Source organism: Lepisosteus platostomus, chromosome 7 (assembly GCF_059453375.1).
Source record: "Lepisosteus platostomus isolate fLepPlt1 chromosome 7, fLepPlt1.hap1, whole genome shotgun sequence".
NCBI lineage: Eukaryota > Metazoa > Chordata > Actinopteri > Semionotiformes > Lepisosteidae > Lepisosteus > Lepisosteus platostomus.
This window is the reverse complement of record NC_142617.1, coordinates 40636838-40653886: the sequence shown is the minus strand read 5'-3', so window position 1 is coordinate 40653886 and position 17049 is coordinate 40636838. Positions and strand designations below refer to the sequence as shown.

Below are 17049 nucleotides of genomic sequence, written 5' to 3'. Positions count from 1 at the left end.
CTCCTTTTTTTCTACTCTTGTCCTTTCTCTCTCCTCTCTCTCAGTGGTCTTAATGTGATCTTACAGTATATGGTGTGTTTCTGGACTGCTCATTGACAATCATTTACCCACAACTTAATTAACTAGTAAACCAAGGTAAACTTTGCAATTGTTTTTGATCAGGGACCCCCCACATCTCAGCAAACATCCCCTCTGCTTTGAAGCTGGAAATGTTTACACTGCTACTATAGGTGTATCTAAACTTAATTCAAACTGTTAAAGACACTTCCTAGTCACATACTGTATAGCAGTAACAATACAGTATGCTTCTGTTGAAGTTAATTTGAATAATCATTTATACTTTCAATTTACTTAAGAAAAGAAAATTGGATCAAAGATATGAACTGAACAGGTACCATTTCTGCATTCAGAAAGAAAATTGCCTTCTAATGAGGTAATATTGACAGATTTCCAGGTGTAATGAAGAGAAAGCGTGTGCTACAAGATGTTAGAAGTGTCATTATGTTGACTCTGAGCTCTGTATCCACAGGTGCCCATTCGCTATCAGTAGTGGGTCCAGAGGAGGTGAGAAGCTGGGTTAATGACACAGTGACTGTTCACTGCAGATATGGTCAGAGTCACCGAAAACAGAATTACATTATTATTTTACTTTTTTCACTTTTCAGAATTAATTTTTGATAATCTAATAGCATTGCAAATGCACTATAAATGAAGTTAGAAATTAAAATGTCATCCAAGGCCTATCTGCTGGTCTCCATTGAGCCTCTGAGGTTTGTCTTGTTAGCAATTCAGACACAATCATGTTAACGGTGTTTTTGGATCATCTGCACACCTGTACTCTGTTTACACACACAGGTACAAAATGCACAGTTACTGTTTATTTGCTAAATGTAACAGATTGAAAAAAATAAAACATTAAAAGTGGCATGTGCAAAAGTTTGGCCACCCTTCCAGTTGATCCACTAATGTTATTTCTTTTGTAAGGGCTCAGAACTTAATTGACTCGTTAGGCCATAATCTAAGTCAGGTGATCACAATTCTAGGGCTTAATAAATTCCCTTACTCTTCCACCTCACTCAACAACCATGGGCTCGTCTAAGCAGCTGTCTGAGGATCAGAAAATAAAGATGATTGACTCTTTCAAAGCAGGGGAAGGCTATAAAAAGATATCTAATAGCTTCTTGCTAGACAGGATCTTGAAAACCAAGAAAAATCTCTGATAGAACTGCTCGTAGACCAGTCAGGAATGCAAAGCAAAACTGGCAAATCACTACAAAGGACCTGCAGGCAGGCTTAGCTGGTACAGGAGTAGTGGTGCACAGGTCCACTGTGCAGCGTTGCTTGCACAAACATGATCTGCTTGGAAGAGTCATCAGAAGGAAAGCTTGCCTGCGATCTAATCACAAACATCAATGTCTGAAGCGTGCAACACAACACTTAGATAAGCCAGAGGTGTTTTGGAACCAAGTGCTGTGGTCTGATGAAGTAAAAATTGAACTCTTTGGCTACAATCACCAAAGGTACATTTGGATAAAAAAGTAGAAGGATTTGAAGAAAAGAACACCTTGCCAACTGTTCAGCATGGATCTATTATGCTTTGGGGTTCTGTGGCAGCCAGTGAAGCTGAAAAGAGGTTAGATATTACAACAAGACAATGATTGAAAACATACCTCAAAATCAAACATGAACTACTTCAAGAAATGAAAGATTAAGGTTTTGGAATGCCAGACTTGAATATTATTGAAAATATGTGGGTAGATCTCAAACACGCAGTGCATGCATCACAACCTAAGAATATTTCTGAACTAGAAACATTCTGCAAGGAAGAGTGGGAATAATTCCTAAAGCAAGAATAGAAAGACTGTTAGCTGGCTATATAAACCATTTGGAGGCTGTGATATCTGCCAAAGGGGGTGCTACTAAGTACTATCTGATAGGGTGCCCAAACTTTTGTACATGCCACATTTACTATTTTAGATCCAGGATAGAGGGACAGCATTCAGTGTGGATTAGAGGGAGATTTTCAGATTGCAACCATACACTAAAAACCTGAAATCCGACACACAACTAAAATAAATGTTTGTGTATTATGTGTTACAATCTGTTTCAATCAACATTTGAAATCTGAACTTGGAATCTCTGGTCCAGGAGAGGCTCAATCCATTTATATTAATCTCTAACCCCTAAATTATTAATTTGTGACAAAGGAGAAAGTGTGTCACGTCTGATGAAATATAGAGATCATTTACGAAGAAAATGTCATCCTGTAGGCTTCAAGATCAAACTCTGACCTGTCTTGGGCTCACTGAACACGAGTTCTTCTAGAACTGGTCAGACTCCAATTGCTGGTTAAACTGTGAGCACTAAATTGACCTTTAATCCCAGTGGACTAAAGCTCTCCGGGGTACGGCCTGTCTGTACCTGTTGTACTGCAAACACTGCTCAGTCAGGCACAGTGTGTTAGTCCTGGGAACAGCACACATGGAGTGGACATTTCTAAAGGATAAACAATTTGGGTGTTTTTTTTAATTTAAATTCATATATTTTCCTGTATTTTAATATACTGTCTGCATCATTAATATTCTATAACCACATGTGCTAATGTGCTGTTACAGACCCATCTACACCTGGTCTTCAGAGTCCTGGGAATGTTTCTGTCCAGCTGTCGTCCTCGGCTACTATCTGCTGTTCCTACTCTGCAGACTATAAGAGCAATAAGAAATACTGGTGTAGAGGAGCTAAACGAGCAGATTGTTCCACTGTTGTGAACACTGAGGACCACCAGAGAGAAGGCAGGACTTCAATCCGAGACAACCCGGCCCAGAGAACCTTCACTGTTACTATCAGTGACCTCAGCCTGGAGGATGAAGGCTGGTGCTGGTGTGGAATAGAGAGATCATCTTCTCTTAGTGATGAACTAGCTCCTGTCTTCCTCACTGTCACAGGTAAACACTCCCTGAGCTTCACAATACTATTGCCTCCTCTGGCTTTTAAGAAGTGATACACGCTGTTGTTAACTTTTAATAAATTTACCACCATTTTGAATTGAATTGCATGTATATCATAATGCTAAACTACATAGTCCTCCAAATTGTTACTTCACAGATTTTTACAACATTTAAACATTGGATAAACTACATAATATATTATTATAATATATAAAAATACGTAGATTTTTATTAACACATGAGGAAAAAGGTCATTTAAAGTATAAAATAAAACCTTTTTAAAATATGCTAAGGGTTTGCCTACTCAATTTAACTCATTTTATGTCTATATGCTTTTCAACAGACACTAGACCCTCAGCTCCAAAACCCGGGATGACTGAAGGTACAGAAATATCTACAACTGGCTTCACAGAGACGTCTCCTGTGACCAGTGGGTATCTGACAGAGACTGAGGTTCATACCAGCCCTGCTACTGAGGAGCCCAGGTAAACCCTCTGATTAAAATGAAAATGATTCAAACTTCATAAGAAGTGCTGCTTCCTTAATTGTGACGACTGCCCTCCTCCCTCCCTCAGGATTGCAGTGTGGTCTGTTGTCCGCTGGCTCCTGTTCTGTGTGATGGCTGGCTGGCCCAGTGACTGTCACCTGCTGGCAGACTGGCACCAGGCGCACCTGCCCTCCTGCTGCGCACACCTGAACGCCTCTACCTGAACACAGCCCACACCTGGACACACGGGACCCTGCTGCCTCAGCTCAGCTTCACACTGGGACTGAATTCACTCCCAGGACCTGCACACAGCTCAGTGTCTGTTCAAACTGCCTCTCCCTCGTCCTCACTGATTCAACAGCACAGGGCCAGGAGCGAGGCACTGAGAAACAAGATGTGATTCTGTCTTTCTAGTGATTCTTATTTTTATTTGAACATACTAATAAACAATGTCTGGAAGCTGACAATTCTTTGAAAAAACCTTAAAAACTTTAAACCTCATTTTGAAATCTGTTGTTTGTCAACCATATACCATGTGTTCTTTGTAAACTGATATAAATGTCTGTACGGAGGACCTCTGTGACATACTGTAGTGGAGAAAAAGTTCCTCTTCTGAGTCTGCTAGTCACCACTAGAGGGCTCCCGAGGAGAGATAACCTGCTCTCGCTTGCTCTTCCCTGACAGCCACATCAAATTATCAAATCATATCAAATCAAATCAAAGTTTATTTATCAAATGCACAACAATACGGTGTGCAGCAGTAGTTGCTGGCAATGAAATGTCTTTTTCTGCGAGCTCACAAAAATAACAAGAATCACAAAAATCACAAAAATTCACAAAAATTCACAAAATTTAGGCTACATTTTTAAAATTGAATAAAACTCAATGTGAATAGAGCTGTTATGTGTCCATGGTGTATGCAATATATACATGTAGTGCAGTTATGCTGAATATAGTGAGAATTGTGTGTCCATGTAGCCATTACAGGTGATTTGCTAAGGGGCTACAGGCTGGCTATTTACCAGTCTAATTGCCTGGAGGTAGGAGCTGTTCCTTAGTCTGTTGGACTACGGAATATTTGTCATCATTAACACTACTTCTATTTTAATTGAGAGGACTATATTAAAGGCTCACTCAGTTACTCAGGCATTCATGCCAGAACCAACCAAAAGTCCTTAGCTCAGAAGTACACCCTTTCTCTATACCACAAAAATCTAGTCTAGCCAGCAGCCATATCACCCTGCAACTCACAACTGGCAGCCCACTGAAGCTCAACAGGTGTGAGCCTGGTCAGTACCTGGATGGGAGACCTCCTGGGAAAAACTAAGGTTGCTGCTGGTGTTAGTGGGGCCAGCAGGGGGCGCTCACTCTGTGGTCCATGTCGGTCCTAATGCCCCAGTATAGTGACGGGGACACTATACTGTAAACCGGTCGCCGTCCTTCGGATGAGACATAAAACCGAGGTCCTGACTCTCGGTTGGCATTTAAAATCCCAGGGCGTTTCTCGTAAAGAGTAGGGGTGTAACCCCGGCGTCCTGGCCAAATTTCCCACTGGCCCTTACCAATCATGGCCTCCTAATAATCCCCTTCATTACTCTGCTCTCCTCCCCACTGATAGCTGATGTGTGGTGAGCGTTCTGGCGCACTATGGCTGCCGTCGCATCATCCAGGTGGGGCTGCACATTGGTGGTGGTGGAGGGGAGTCCCCATTACCTGTAAAGCACTTTGAGTGGAGTGTCCAGAAAAGCGCTATATAAATGTAAGCAATTATTATTATTAGTCTTTTACAGAGCCTTAATGCTTGCTCTTTCTGAAAAAAAAACTATAATGGTGTGATTGAATTCCTGTTCTCCATATTAGTCTGAGATATTAGACCTGAAGCCGGTGAAAAACGCAGCCTTTAACACAAGCACAGTCACACCTACTTTCACAGTTTAAGGGGATGATAAACAGGATATGTTGTCATTTGTATAAGATTCACAAGTTCCCCAGTCAAAATGGCTGCTGAATTAAGCAATTAATGTGTAGAGATTTTTGTAGTATATGAACCTACATTTCCCATCAATAGTGGTCAATCCTAAACTTAGTAATACTGCAGGCAGAGGGCTGTTTCCATCTTCACCTGGGGGCGCGGCTGTTCTTTCACAATCATGGGAGAATCTGTGAATCAGTGCAAAATTACATCTTCATCTTATTGGTCTGTTCACATACAATTGTGGTTTGACAGTGAAGGAATTAATTCTCAAAGTTCTAATGAGCAATATTCTCCTCTGGTATTTGTAATCCTGAAATGGAAACAGGTAAGAGGATATACGACTACAACCTTATTTTCAAGCTCAAAGAGATTCAGTGGTCCAGTGATTCTAAGTCCAGCCCTGAGAGGAAGAAGAGAAGGAAAAAAACATGAGATACTAATTAGAATGTTAATATAAAGAAGATTGCGCATCTGTGCTCGTTTCTCAGAACATTTTGTCATATTTCCATGAAGCTATCAAATTGTCCATCAACAAAAATATAAAGCAGTCTCCATAGAGAATTACTACAGGTCAACTAACAATGGAGGCATCTGCTTTATCACTTGATTTAAACATTGCAAACGACTCTTTTGTTTCTCACTTTTCTTCCCTTGAACTAGGCCTCTCTGACCACTAGCTATTCTCTCAAATCTGGAATTACCAGTGACTAATCAATTGATCAGCCTACAGTATGTTCACATATTCTGTTCTATTGTCCTTGTCTTTTTTCCCCACCTCTGATCCTCTACAGAACAAAAGGCATTTCCTTAATACGGCTTTTTTATCTACTCTCGATACCTTCGCTTCTCTTAAAAATCAATCATCTCTTTTTCTCGCTCTGCCTCCTGGTACACCGACCATCTGTGATCAATGAAGGCAGTCTCTGGGAAACTTGAACGTAGGTGGTGTCTTTTTGGCCTAAAAGTACATTACCATGTTTGGAAAGAATGTAAGGATATGATAGAGTCTGCTAGATACACCTTCTTCTCTCACATCATTGAAAATAACCATAACAACCCTAGACACATTTTTTTCACCATCAACAGACTATTAAAGCTAAACTGCCCCACCGCATTACCTGCCTCATCACAACTTTGCAACACATTTTTTGATTTCTTTGGCTCCAGTATTGACATCTGGCATCACATTCTTTCCACAGTGCTTGTCAGTTCCACACCACCTCCCTGCTAAGATACCTTCACTGGTTCCCTTCTTTCTAACTTCTAACTCACTTCTTGACTCTGCAACCATGAGTAAATGAGTTTAACATATAAAACCCCCCACCTGTATATTAGACCCCATTTCTACCACTTTATTTCAGTCCTGTTTCACTTCTCTCTGCTCTCTCTGCCCCGTTGTCCTCAATATAATAAATGAATCCTTGAGCACAGGTGTTGTCCAACGGTCATCAAAACTGCTGCCATTACCCCTGTGCCAATAAAGCCTAACATGGCTCTGGACAATCAAAACAATTTTCACCCCATCTCCAACTTACCCTTTCTTGCAAAAATTCTAGTCTATCTTCAGTCTAAATTGAAAAACGTGCGGGTGACATTTGATTCAGTCTTGACATTCGACCCACATGTTCAAGATAGTCAAAATATTTTTCTTTCACCTCAAAAATATCGCTAGACTACGTCCTGCGTTATCGTTAACTGTAGCTGAAAATCTAATCAACACATTTGTCTTCTCCCAAATTGACTACTGTAACACTCTACTCGCTGGTGTTTCTAAATCCGCATTGAACAAACTGCAGTATGTCCAAAATTGGGTAGCCAGAGTCTTGACACGGACTAGTGCAAGTGCTAACATAACTCCTATCCTGGAGTCCTTGCACTGGCTTCCTGTCAAGTTTTGTGTCGACTTCAAAATCCTCATGATCACCTCTGCATGGTTTGGCACCTTATTACCTGTATGAGCTATTATCATCCTACTCACCTCCTTCCAACCTTCGCTCTTATAATTCTGGTCTCCTATCTGTCCACCAAGCCCATCTACACTCCATGGGTGACAGAGACTTCTCCTGTTATGCCCCAAAGCTCTGGAACTGTATCCCCAAGGATATCAGAGAGTAACCTTCTCTAAACACCTTCAGATCTAGACTCAAACCCTTCTTTTTTAGAAGAACCTTTACTTAACTGGTTCTGTTCTTTACCCCTCTGCTCCTACTGTATTCAGTACCCCCATCTACTGTCTCCTCTCATTGTGCATATGTCTGCAGTGGAACTTGTTCTATAGCTCAATAAGGTCACAAAACCACAAAAGGGAAGGAAACGAAAATAATAATAGTCTTTATCTGTACAGAGTTGAGAAGAGGGGTGCTGTCACTAACAGATCTTTTATTCTCCTAAGCAATGAATCTCCTCGCTGTACTGGCCATTCTATCAGGTAAAAAGAGTTCTCTCATTGCAATCTTGTTTAATGGTCTGATGAAGAAGATAATAATACTTAACAATTAATAACAGTTTTTAGATTTGCCTTATAATTAAGTTGAAACCGACTGTTTTCATAATGCGAAAAGAGGAAACTGAGCTAACTCTTCTACAGTGAAGTGTTGCCCAGTGATGTATATTTGTAGATACTGCTGCACAGACAGGTGTTATATCAGTGTGGTAGTAAGAACACTGAACTTCACAGTTTGATAAATGTCTTACATAAACAGGACCTCAGCACAGCACAGCACGTCTTAACATAAGTGTTCATGTAAAATATTGTTACTAATGGGAAAACTGGTGAATATCAGGAATTCACCAAGTGGTTTAGTCAATAAGTCAAATACATTTTCATAATCTCCAACAATATGCTTACATTGAAGTTAATCTGAATCATCATTTTTACTTTCATTTTACTAAAGAAAATGGTTTTGAAGTTGTGGAAACTGGATCAAAGATTTGAACTGAGCAGTTACCATTTCTGCATTCAGAAAGAAAATTGCCTTCTAATGAGGTAATATTGACAGATTTCCAGGTGTAATGAAGAGAAAGTGTGGGCTACAAGATGTTAGAAATGTCATTATATTGACTCTGAGCTCTGTATCCACAGGTGCCCATTCGCTATCAGTAGTGGGTCCAGAGGAGGTGAGAAGCTGGGTTCATAACACAGTGACTGTTCACTGCAGATATGGTCAGAGTCACCGAAAACATGTGAAATACTGGTGCAAAGTAAGATTTTCTGTCTCTTGCTCTGCTCTGGTGAAGACTGATAGCTCAGTGACACACAAAAGGATGTCAATTAGTGATGATCAATCAGAGGGAGAGTTCACTGTCACTATGAAGAAGCTCAGCGTGGAGGATGATGGGTGGTACCAATGTGGGATATCAATTCCTGGAGTTTTCAGTGTTGATGAAACTGCATCTGTGTACATCAGCGTAAGAGGTAAAGAACTACTCAGCGCACTCATAGACTAAATCACATAGCACTAAGTGCTGGTACTGTATCATGGACACTCATCTTTGGTGGTTAGCTAAATAATTACATTATTATTTTGCTTTTTTTCACTTTTCAGAATTAATTTTTGATAATCTGATAGTATTGCAAATGCATTAAAATGAAGTTAGAAATTAAAACATCATCCAAGGCCTATCTGCTGGTCTCCATTGAGCCTCTGAGGTTTGTCTTGTTAGCAATTCAGACACAATCATGTTAAAAGGTGTTCTTGGATCATCTGCCAGTCTGTTTACACACACAGGTGCAACAGCTATATACAGTTGTATGCAAAAGTTTGGGCACCCCTGGCCAAATAACGTGCTTTGTTGATTTTCTAAGTGAAAAGATGTTAACACAACCTCTGCAGCGAATAAACTTAAACGTGACATATTTCTGCAAATATTAATGCACAGTTACTATTTATTTGCTAAATTTAACAGAAAACATTAAATGTGGCATGTGCAAAAGATGATCCACTCGTGTTATATTTTTTGTAAGGCCTCAGAACTTAATTGATGATGTGCTTACACTCAACAACCATGGGCTCCTCTAAGCCGCTGTTTGAGGATCAGAAAATAAAGATGACTGACTCTTACAAAGTGGAGGAAGTCTATAAAAAGATATCTAAATGCTTCCTGCTTGCAATTTCCACTGCTGGAAATGTCATTAAGAAATAGAAGTTAAAGGGAACTGTTTAAGTCTAGACAAGATCTGGAAAACCAAGAAAAAAGCTCAGATAAAACTACTTGTAGACCGGTCAGAAATGAAAAGCAAAACCCCCCTATCACTGCAAAGGACCTGCAGGAAGGCTTAGCTGGCACAGGAGTAGTGGTGCACAAACATGATCTGCATGGAAGAGTCATCAGAAGAAACCTTACCTGCAATCTCATCACAAACGTCAACGTCTGAAGCATGCAACACAACACTTAGATAAGCCAGATGCATTTTGGGAACCAAGTGCTGTGGTCTGATGAAGTAAAAATTGAACTCTTTGGCTACAATCACCAAAGGTACATTTGGATACAAAAAGGAGAAGCATTTGAAGAAAGGAACACCTTGCCAACTGTTAAGCAGGGGGATGGATTTATTATGCTTTGGGGTTGTGTGGCAGCCAGCGGCACTGGAAATATTGTGTGGGTAGAGGGAAGAATGGATTCTACTAAGTATCAACAAATCCTGGAAGCTAATGTCCCACAGTCATTGAAGAAACTGAAGCTGAAAAGAGGTTAGATATTACAACAAGACATTGATCAAAAACCTCAAAATCAACCATGAACTACTTAACGAAATGAAAGATTAAGGTTTTGGAATGGCCTTCACAGTCCCCAGACTTGAATATTATTGAAAATCTGTGGGTGGATCTCAAACAAGCAGTGCATGCATGACAACCTAAGAATATTTCCGAACTAGAAATGTTCTTGAAGGAAGAGTGGGGAAAAAAGCAAGAATAGAAAGACTGTTAGCTGTCTACATAAAACGTTTAGAGGCTCTAATTTCTGCCAAAGGGGGTGTTACTAAGTAATGACTGATAGGGTGCCCAAACGTTTGCACATGCCACATTTACTATTTTATGTTTTTTCAATCTGTTAAATTCAGCAAATAAATAACTGCATTAAAATTAGCAGAAATATGTCAAGTTTAAGTTTGTTCGCTGCAGAGGTTGTGTTAACTTCTTTGCACTTAGAAAATCAACAAAACATGTAATTTGGCCAGGGGTGCCCAAACCTTTGCATACAACTGTATGGATCAATTTTGAAAATGTTAAGATGTAATTTAAGTGGTGTTGGACACTCTTCTCTCAGGACAGCATTCAGTGTGGATTAGAGGAAAAATTGCAGATTGCAACCACACACTAAATACCTGAAATACCACACACAGCTAAAACAAATGGTTCTGTATTATGTGTTACAATATGTTTCAATCAGCATTTGGAATCTGAACTTGGAATCTCTGGTCCAGGAGAGGCTTAATCCAGTATATTAATCTCTAACCCCTAAATTATTAATTTGTCACAAAGGAAAAAGTTTAAAGTCCAAAGACAAAGATCATTTAGGAGGAAAATATAATCCTGTAGGCTTCAGGATCAAACTCTGATTTGTCTTGACTGAACAAATGACATTCCAGAACTGGTCAGTCTCCAATTGCTGTTTAAACTGTGAGCACTAAATTGACCTTTAATCCCAGTGGACTGAGGCTCAGGACAGGCCAGTACTTGTTGTATTGCAAACACTGCTCAGTGAGACAAAGTGTGTTAGTCCTGGGAACAGCACACATGGAGTGGACATTTCTAAAAGATAGACAATTTGGGTGTTTTTTTAAATTCACATATTTTCCTGTATTTTAATATACTGTCTGCATCATTAATATTCTATAACCACATGTGCTAATGTGCTGTTACAGACCCATCTACACCTGGTCTTCAGAGTCCTGGGAATGTTTCTGTCCAGCTGTCGTCCTCGGCTACTATCTGCTGTTCCTACTCTGCAGACTATGAGAGCAATAAGAAATACTGGTGTAGAGGAGCTAAACGAGCAGATTGTTCCACTGTTGTGAACACTAAGGACCACCAGAGAGAAGGCAGGACTTCAATCGGAGACGACCCGGCCCAGAGAACCTTCACCGTTACTATCAGTGACCTCAGCCTGGAGGATGGAGGCTGGTTCTGGTGTGGAATAAAGAGATCATTTTCTCTTAAGGATGAACTAGCTCCTGTCTTCCTCACTGTCACAGGTAAACACTCCCTGAGCTTCACAATACTATTGCCTCCTCTGGCTTTAAAGGGGTACCTGTTTGCGTTAACTATTATTAAATTTGCTGCCCACTTTGAATTTCATTGTGCATATATCATAATCAGAGACAATCCTGTCTTCCTCACTGTCACAGGTAAACACTACCTGAGCTTCACAATACTATTGTCTCCTCTGGCTTTTAAGAAGTGATATACGCTGGTGTTGACTTTTATTAAATTTGCCACCAATTGTAAATTCAATCTTTTGTATACCAAAATGTTAAACTACAAGGTCCTGTGAATTGTTTCAATATAGATTTTTGTAACACATAAAAATTGGATATGCTGCAATAACATATATATACATTGGCACATTGTTTCATTACAGTTTTTTACGTTATACAAACTTTGGATTAGGTACATTTATATAAAATAGCACATTTATTTATTGAAAAATATATTTTAAATGATTAAAATAAGCTTATTTTTATAGAAGCTATAAAACAGTCTATCAACTCAATTTGATTCATTATGTTGTGAAATTAAATTTCTGTAAAAACAGTAATTTATTGCAAACTTGTATATTGTGAATTAGTGAAAAAATTGCATGTCCTTTAAATTCCTTTTAATAGATTCGAGACCCACAGATACAAAACTAGGGACGACTACATCACAAGATGGAACAGAAATAACCACAGGAGACCCCACTGAGATGTCCCCTGTGACCAGTGGGTACACGACAGTGACTGCAGCTCACATTCATCCTGCTTCTGAGGAGCCCAGGGGGTCTTATACCAGCCGTTCTGATGAAGAGCCCAGGTAACAACACGATTACTTACTTGGCAGCAATCACACTATGTCACAATATGCAACAAGGTGGATAGAAAGATACCTGGCCTATTGAAATCACTCTAACACAGTGGTTCTCAAACTTTTTGGACCAAGTACCACCCCTAATCCAACCAAAGTATTCAAGTACCACCTACAAGTCATCATCTCATAGGAACCCCAGAAATTATCAATGACCAACATGAGCGCATGTGCACACATACATATAATAAATATTATAATAATAAACTTTGTTTGATATATTAAAATGTGGCTTCTCAAAGTGTTTTACAGAAAAAAACAACACATAAAAATAAAAAAGCACAATTTCAGTGAGAGGGGTGAGCCTGTTTAGTCGAGCAAAGCAGATGTGAATTAATTTTTCGAGCCTTGATACAATTCACAACAGTCTAACAGATTTTAAATCGTCAGGCATTTTCTTGACGGCAAAGGTCTCGCGGTGGATGTTGCAATGAAACCATTAATTTCTGGAGCAACCTCTCTAATTCGTGCAACTACACCGCTGTGTCGGCTTGTCATTGCTCTAGCACCGTCTGTACAAACTCCAACACATTGTATCCAGTCGATGCCATTCTCTTCTATAAATTCATTCAGAAGCTGAAATACGTGCTCTCCTGAAGTTCCTGTTGGTAGCGGCTTACAGAACAGAAAGTCTTCATGGGACATGCCCTCAAACTCGTATCTAACGTAAACGAGCAAATTGGCCAAATCGACTACAGACTCATCTAATTGCAGTGAAAAAAATCTGCTCATCTTAACGCGCTCTGTCAGCGTACTTTTGATATAATCCTTCATTTCAATAATTCTGTGAATGACTGTGTCTTTCGGGGGGGAGGCAGCAGGTCGAGCTGTTCAGCAGCTTTTTCTCCACACATAATAGTGTGGGACTTACCTGCTTTAGCAATCCGCAAGCATGCATTTTTCCACGTTTCCGTTTTTATTTCAGTGTTTATTTTAAGTATTTATTTCATGCGCATGGGAGAGAAACACAGAGACGCTCGGTGTATTTTTCTCAAATTAACTTAGAACAGTTCTTAAATATTTTTCTGTTATTTTTCACGCTTTCCTGTGCTCACAAGATTACCAGCGTTCGTAGCACGCATTTCTATGCATTCCCGTGGTTACAACGTTGGCATTGTTCCAAAATCACGCACATTCTCCTTTCTCCCTGTTTGCTGGAGATACAGTAGCTTTTTTTAAATACAATTGGTCACTTGCGTCCGTAGCACGCATTCCTATAGAGTGGTATAGAATTACAGAGTATCTCTTGTGTCCACTGTATCGTAGTACGTAGGCTGCGTATTCGACACGTATAAAAATACAAAATATGAAAACCCGTCCCGATTTTTTCAGCGCACACAACACAGTTCCAGGGTCATTTGGCGTTCCACTTGGTGGCACGCCACGTACCACTGCCGGTACGCGTACCACAGTTTGAGAACCACTGCTCTAACATGAAAACTGCATGAAGCAATGGGGTTTAGTGCACATGCTCTAAGACAGTAAGACACCAGGGAGAAATTTCAGACTGTAGATGCATTCAGAACTGTGGATAGCCATGGTCACTACATTGCCTCAGTGTGACTGGAGACCTTGTATGTCCACATTGCTCACATGTCTGCAAAAAGATATGATACACAGCTGCACCAAGCTGGACAGTGTCCTCTGTCACTGTCTATTGGAACATGTCTCTCTCCGTTCATTCTACACAAGTCAACATTAACTTCTAGGCCCATCTGAGCTCTGAAAGCTTGAACTAAATTTGAAATTGATTCATTCAATATAATTCAAGGATGCTTCTAGACTTTTTTCTCCAGAATTAAAAGTGATCAAAACTCATAATCGGGAAATAGCTACAAACACGTCTAACATGTTACTTAAAGTCTCTCTTGAATGGTTCGAGCAGTATGGGTCCTTGCTCAGAGTGCAGGGTGAGACATACAGTCCACACCTCACCAGTTCAAGCCTGGGCTGTGCCATTAGCCCAAGTGTTGCCATCCAGCTGGAGAAGTGGTGACAGGAGCTGGGTGGGCTTGAATCAGCTAGCAAGTATCAGACAGGCTTTACTACACATCGTCCAGCAGTGACATCAGTGAGAGATGCTTGCCCTGTCCACTTTGTGCTAACTCTCCTGTAGGTCACCTACTGATTAGAATACTGTGGCCTATCTCATTCTTGACAGAAATAATACAATGCTGACAGCGCTCGGAGCCTGCTTTGGAGCTCTGCTGTTCCTGTGTTGCCTGACAGTCCTGATAGTACTGAAGATTAAGGGTAAGAGCTAACTTGTGTTGTAATCTGTGAGGAAACTAAAGGTCCTTTCTATAAACACTGCAGAAAAGGAAGCCCAAAACAATACTTTATTGAAAGTTGCTAAAATATGGAAAGCTCTGAATCTGGATGTTTATAATTGTCATGTAGAACAGTTTATGTGTGGGAAATTTAAAATATTTAATGTCAATAATTAAACACAAAATGAAATCAATTTCTAAAACCTTGATGGGGAGCAGCAAAGAACCTGCAATTCCAGTGACTTTAGGGTCCTTATTTTAATACAGATCCCACCAGGCAATTCTTACTGCTTTTCAACAGAAAAGATGTGTGTAACAGCTTGTACTACTGGGCCTTGTACCACTTCCTTGTACTGATTGTCATTAGTGATCAAATTAGTGTGAATTTCATCAGTCACTGTGAAATAAAGAAAGTATCTTTTATCCATAGAGAGGTGCGAAAATAAATGAACTTGTGGAGTTAACATGGAACTATTAAAATTGCACATTTAAGGTTCAGACATTCTAGGCTGTTAAATGTACAACAAAGTGTTCAAAATCAAACCACAAGCTTACCATTTGCTTTTGTACTAGAGTCCTTCAAGAGTACAAAAGTGTGTTTTATGAAGCCACGTTCAAAGGTACAATATAAAATAAAGTTTTTAATTATTACTATCATCTGTTTCCTTGTCATTTTCAAGAAGTGACATCTGATCAGTTTGGGCATTGCGTGTTGAAGTTTAATGTGGTGAAGGAGAAGATCCCATTTTATTAGAAACAAAGGACTTGACCTTATATAGTGTGCTGTTTTTTTTTAGGATGAACAACAGTTCATCTGTAAATGCAAAAATGACCGAAGATCCAGCGACGTTCTATTTTTGTTTCAAGTCTGTCATTTTGAAAAAGCTCCAGTATCACAAGACATGGGGTTGGAGATTCAGAAACAGTCCACAACATCAGAAAAAAAACATCACTCCAAACACAAGATCTGAGGTTAAGACTACATACTTGGAATCAACCAAGAGTCCAGTTTTAAAACCCAAATTATGAGAAAACAAGTTACGTCTTTGCGTCTTGGCAAATCATTTTGTCGTAGTTTTTATTACAATATTACGGTGTGAACGGGGATGGAGAAAAGCAAAACAGCGCCTTCTGGTGGACGTGTAATGGATTTATCTAAATTAACACCAGCAACATCAAAAACTTCTGCTGCTTTCATTTCAGATAAAGCAAGGAAAGAGGATGTGAGAAACAGTTTAAAGGTAATGTTTCACTTTCGCATTATATAAGGCCTACCAACAATTTCGCTTACACTTTAACAATTAAGTGGAGCCAAGACATAATGACATTTATTGCATACTAAATCTAGAAAAGCAGTTGTTCACTTGAAAGCTTTTCTAGGCTCTCCACAAAATTAGTTTTCCTCATTTTATTACAAGTGTGGTTCCAAGTATTATATACGATTTTAACAAAACCATAGAAAATGTCTTCTGGATATGTTAGTGCATATATATGAATATGCCAATTTTATCACAACCTATAAATTGCATACATTAAGGTGCCATACAGTAGTTACAGAGTATATTACCAATTAAAATGGATCAATATGTTATCTTTTCAGCCTTCTGGGGAAGCTGTAGAATTAACCTACACTGAAGTGAGAAGTGGCAACAGCACACTGCCCCCTAGTGACAGCACCTATGCCAACGTCAGTCTCTCTCAGTGCCCCCCCACAGAGGACTCTGTGGTGTACTCCATCGTCGCCCGGTGAAGAGGAGGAGGAGGGTTTCCTGTGTGTGAGGAACAGGGTGGAGTCTCTTCATGTGGAATAAATTAATAGAACAGCCTGAATAGAACGCTTCTCAACAAACACTTGAGACAATTTGTTGAAATTCAAAAAGTCCACCGATCGATTGCCAGAAAAGCCACAGATTCATCATGAGGGTTGTGGCACCCCAGACCCTGTTTATGGATGTTTTTATGAGACAATTCTAGGAAACTAAACTAATGTCTCATATTTGCAAAATATTTGTGGCTTCATGAGGAAACTCAATTCTTACTTTGAAACTTGTTCAATGTTGTGTGATTAAATCAAATAAAAGGTGCCTACAGTCATCTGAGACAGTTGGAGGTTGTCACTATACTGCTGTTACAATCATCTGCAAAAGCACATACTTGAATACTTTAAGGGATCATAAAAATATGTTGCAAAGGAACAAGTAATAGGTTTATTCCATGCTGAAAAAAAGAAGAAAGAGAACACAACGTTTCGGCCGTGGAGCCTTCTTCAGGTGTGAGAGAGACAGGGCAGTAGGCAAAGGTAAAG

The 17049-nt window shown here is 39.7% G+C and overlaps 1 protein-coding gene across 1 annotated transcript; it reads left to right on the top strand.

The window, feature by feature from the left end:
* Nucleotides 1-2611: 2611 nt before the first annotated feature.
* Nucleotides 2612-16850, top strand: LOC148658765 (polymeric immunoglobulin receptor-like; the record flags this gene model as incomplete). The annotated part of the gene is made up of 9 exons (XM_088641850.1): nucleotides 2612-2945; nucleotides 3292-3433; nucleotides 3524-3654; nucleotides 8493-8825; nucleotides 11277-11606; nucleotides 12237-12423; nucleotides 14636-14727; nucleotides 15948-15985; nucleotides 16345-16850. Coding segments are annotated over 9 exons (1737 nt in total), but the record flags the coding sequence as incomplete, so codon positions are not given.
* Between the last annotated feature and the right edge of the window lie 199 nt (nucleotides 16851-17049).